We start from the raw sequence: 4308 nt of genomic DNA on the forward strand, positions 1-4308 counted from the left end.
AACAACTCGTGGACTTTTGCCAATCCTTGGCGGCAAAATCAGGCTAGCGAATTGTAGTAGCAGAGAACCTTTGGACCAGAGTTGTCAAAAGGAAATATATTGATCCAATTCCCCTTGAAGAATGGATCAGAAGTCCAAACAAAAAAGGGAGAAATTGCTCGATCATCTGGAAGGCTACCACTGAAGCCTTTAAAATTATAGAACAAGGGCTAGCATGGCAAGTGGGGAATGGTGAAAGTTTGCGGATTGGTAAGGACCCTTGGGTAGGGTGTAATGAGCGGTTTGCTTTATCTCCTGGTCTGATTGAGCATCTTGAAACAAAAGGAATAAATTATCTCTATCAGATAGCAAACATGGGCTTGTCGTCCATTTGGGGGCAGGGCTGGAAATCAGCAGAAGATTTGGACTTGGATCTCCTTTGGAGAGATGAATGGCAAGGCTTCATTCAGGAACTTAATCGCTCAAATGTCAGGATAAAGGATTCTCCAGACTCGTTGGTTTGGGCACATGCAGAAACAGGTCGATATTCCCCAAAGGCTGGCTATGACTTTCTGATGAAAAGAAAGGGGTGGGAACCCCCGGTTTGGTGGGCGAAGCCACTCTTCAAGTTAAAATGCCCCAAAAAAGCCAGAATATTTCTTTGGTGCGCTTTAAAAAACAAAATTCCCACGTGGGATATTCTTCAAGCTCGCTTCCAGCTGGGGCCGAGCAGATGCCCTCTCTGCAAAACTGACTCTGAATCTGTCTCGCATCTTTTTGTGAGCTGTCCTTTCACTAAATCAGTTTGGGAGGAAACAAAAAGACTCCTGAATTTCTCCGGGAATTGGGAAGGGGTGAATTTATCAGCTGCATGGGAATATTGGTGGACTCACTATCCTGAGAAAAACATGAGAAATCTCCCTCCTATTGTCTGTTGGGGTATCTGGATAGCCCGCAATGGTTGCATCTTTAGTGAAAAGGTCACACCAGTGAATGTCATTGCTTTACAGGCCTCAGCCATATTAGCCAGCTTACCTGAACCGGAGGGCCCACAATCTTCAATCCAGTGAGCGGATGTCGTTATCAGAGAGGGAATCCCCTGGGCATTCTTTGACGGGGCAGCCCAAAACAATATCACTGGAGTCGGAATTATAATCCACCTAAGTCCCTCGCATTCTTTAAAAGCCTCAGTAGGTCTTGGGTCAGGTACAAACAATTTCGCTGAATTATCAGCTTTAAAGCTGCTCCTCTGCTAGCTCATCCATAGGAATATCCTCACAGTTCAGATTTTCGGAGACTCGGCAAACGTGGTTAACTGGGTCAATGAGAAATTTATTTGCAGAAATTATATGCTGTTGCCTCTGTTAGAAGAAGTCCAAAGACTAAAGTCACATTTTAATATCTTCTCCATTGCTCATATTTACAGGGAAAAAAATGAAGAAGTCGACCGGTATTCTAAAACAGGTCTGCAGCAGACTCTGGGATCTTGGAGGATAACGGAGCAAGTTCAGGATCAGATCCGTGTGTCGGATCACCCCCCATACTCTTAGTCTCTATCTTTCTTTTTTCTTCATCTGTATGAACTTGTATGAAATATTCCTGATGCAGGAGAGATAGTTTGCATGTTTTTGCTTTGTTTTATTTTGATCTATGTATTGGGCTGTTTTCCTGTTATAAAGGAGGCCCAGATACTATGGTTGACAGGTTTTGAAACTTACAAATTTTGATAGGGCTGTTTCAGGCCGTGAACAGGAGAGCTCCCAAAGTCTCTTGTTTAAAAGTTATGTTAAGACGAAAACATTGAGGAGATCTAAACATCTCTATGGCACAAGAACTCAGTTGAATGTTTACACATTCATTTTTGTAGCTTTTTTATTTCTCGATTAATAGAAAAGTGCGGTATTTTTTCCTCGGAAAAAAATATGGATATCCTTTGCAAATCTAGACATTCTTAAACTACAAAGAAACATGTTTCATGGACTATATGAAAAATAAATCTCATTGAAATAGACTCCAATATTAAGTGTTTAAAAACCATAGGCAAGTGATAGAAAGATCTCTAAAACTATAGTACAGAAATAATTTCCAACACGATTAGCTTGTGCTAGAACAATACATAAATCAAGAGGCTTAACATTGTATATCAACCCATGGAATACTTTACATAGCATTGGCACATGTCAGAACCATGGAATCATTGTATATTCTTGAGAAAATAGCACAAAAAAACCTTTTTGTAAACAAGAAAGTATTAGAAGAAATGAAACACATAACTCAAACAAAACCTAAATACATACACGAGTACTAGTTAATGCAATTACTTTAACAATGGCAAGCTTGAATATATGAATTCTATATGCTCATGTCAATGACATTGTACATAATGAATATTTAATAAGTGCTAAGATTCTTTGTATATTAGAAACACATCTAAACTTTCTTCCATCAAGCAATGAATTTTGAAAATTCAATTTCAAAATATCAAATTTCCTTCATGGATTACTTGCATATAAGAAAACATAGAGATCATTTCAACCAAGGACATTTGCAATAACATAATGGAACTTGCTTTACCATAATTCTATTTAAAATATTGAATATGGATAATAAATGTATGTGTTGCACCAACTATGTTTGTTTCAATAATTATTGAAGCAATTGCAATAAGAAAGGCACAATTCATGCATAGTGATTATATTTTTATAATTATTCAATATTTCAATATTGACATCAATTCAAATAGAAAACCATGTAGGTAGTTTTTAGAGTACATTCACTTGAAAGAGTTACAAGAACTAACAAGAAAGTTTATTCCTATGAATAAAACTATTATTGATCGCATTTGAACAAATTTTCCTATTGACCAATATCATGTCTATGTTTCACATTCATACTAGAGTGATCATGATATTTTTCATGCTTTGCTACACTTTAACTGATTCTAATGGTGCATAAGCTATGCATTTTGTTTTGAAGCCATAAATTCACTAGCAATTATTAATGTAATACAACAATTTTTTGTAAAGCGTACCTATTTCATATAGGCTAAAAGGATACATTTGTTTTTTCATTATGATCTAGAGACTAGAATAGATAAGTAATTCATTTAATTATGGAAATGCAATAAGGAGTGTAGTTTTCAATAAAAATGAGAATTAATAATGTAATAAGTTCAATTATGTGAATACTTCTCAGCTGTAAGTATTCTTAAATCTTTAATCATTTGTTTTTTTTTTTTCTTTTCAGTCGATTTAGATTTGTTGATTGTGTTATCATAATTGAAGGTAATTCCTTGTTGCAATCTATCAAGTGAAGGGAACCTTCATTGTGACATCACTAGTGTTGTGCAAGGGATATAAAGATGGAGGTGCCTTTTGCACATCTTTCACTATCTACACATATTTTTCATTTCACACATTCTTTTTCACACCTCCACCCTACACAACACTTCTCCACACTCATGAATCTTTTTTCAATGTGATCAATTTTTCTAATAAACTTTATTTAATGGTATGTAAAATTGAGAAGCTAAATAATAGAATGTGTATTTCTAAGAAAAAATGGAATATGGTCGACAGATAAGAGAGAAAAGCAATTTCCAATTTTTTCATTCTATACGATCTTAGGCCTTATGTTACAAAAATCCGACACCCATTTCGGTTGTTCAAAGTTCCTCCCGAGCTCTTCGTTTTGTGTCTCCAAAAATATGTTATCCAGTTTGTAGCATGACCAATAAAGCTTTTCTTCCTAGTTTTTCTTGTACACTTTTTGACATAGATTTATTATTAATAATATGTCCATCAAGTGTCACTATCACAAATATTTCACATTTATTTTACATCGTATATTTTTTCCACTTAAGATATGATTAAATTTAAATCGTGTATTAATATATAATAATTATGAATTAACTTCTACTCATAAAATTTTAAAAAAAAATTTAAAAAATTGAGGGGAAATATAAGCCTTTTCAACATTTAATTTAGTGAATTCGCACAGGTTCATGCCATGAGTCTGCAAGTTGTTCACATTGCTTAAGTGTTAAATTTCATTTACTGTAAAACATTACCAAACTATGGATAGTTTTTGAAATTATCAATAAGTATTGTAGCTATAAACTAGATTTTTAATTTTGTTCCTGTGTTCGCTGTCTACTCTGGCCCCAAGCACTTCAAGATTTTAGAAGGCTCTGTACATTTTGAAAAATATAGGTGAGGTAGCACTTATTAGAGAAAAAATTCTCAAACATAAACCGATAAGCATAACTATTAATTCACTGTTGATGGCAAATAATTATGCAAGTGGAAGTAGAGACAAATTATGGTTAAA

At 34.7% G+C, this 4308-nt stretch overlaps 1 protein-coding gene across 1 annotated transcript; it reads left to right on the plus strand.

Annotated features, from left to right (window-relative positions):
• The first annotated feature begins 353 nt into the window (after positions 1-353).
• LOC149198144 (uncharacterized) lies at positions 354-1049 on the plus strand. The gene has a single exon (XM_089408933.1). It carries the CDS (start codon positions 354-356, stop codon positions 1047-1049), a length of 696 nt encoding a protein of 231 aa, XP_089265059.1.
• The last annotated feature ends 3259 nt before the right edge of the window (positions 1050-4308 follow it).

The sequence above is a fragment of the Pinus tabuliformis genome, chromosome 2_2 (genome assembly GCF_031772625.1).
Source record: "Pinus tabuliformis cultivar Carrire ecotype Pingquan chromosome 2_2, CPIR1, whole genome shotgun sequence".
Lineage (NCBI taxonomy): Eukaryota > Viridiplantae > Streptophyta > Pinopsida > Pinales > Pinaceae > Pinus > Pinus tabuliformis.

What these genes read in the sequence shown, in the direction of transcription:
- LOC149198144 (XM_089408933.1), top strand. Translation starts at nt 354, where the DNA reads ATGGGCTTGTCGTCCATTTGGGGGCAGGGCTGGAAATCAGCAGAAGAT.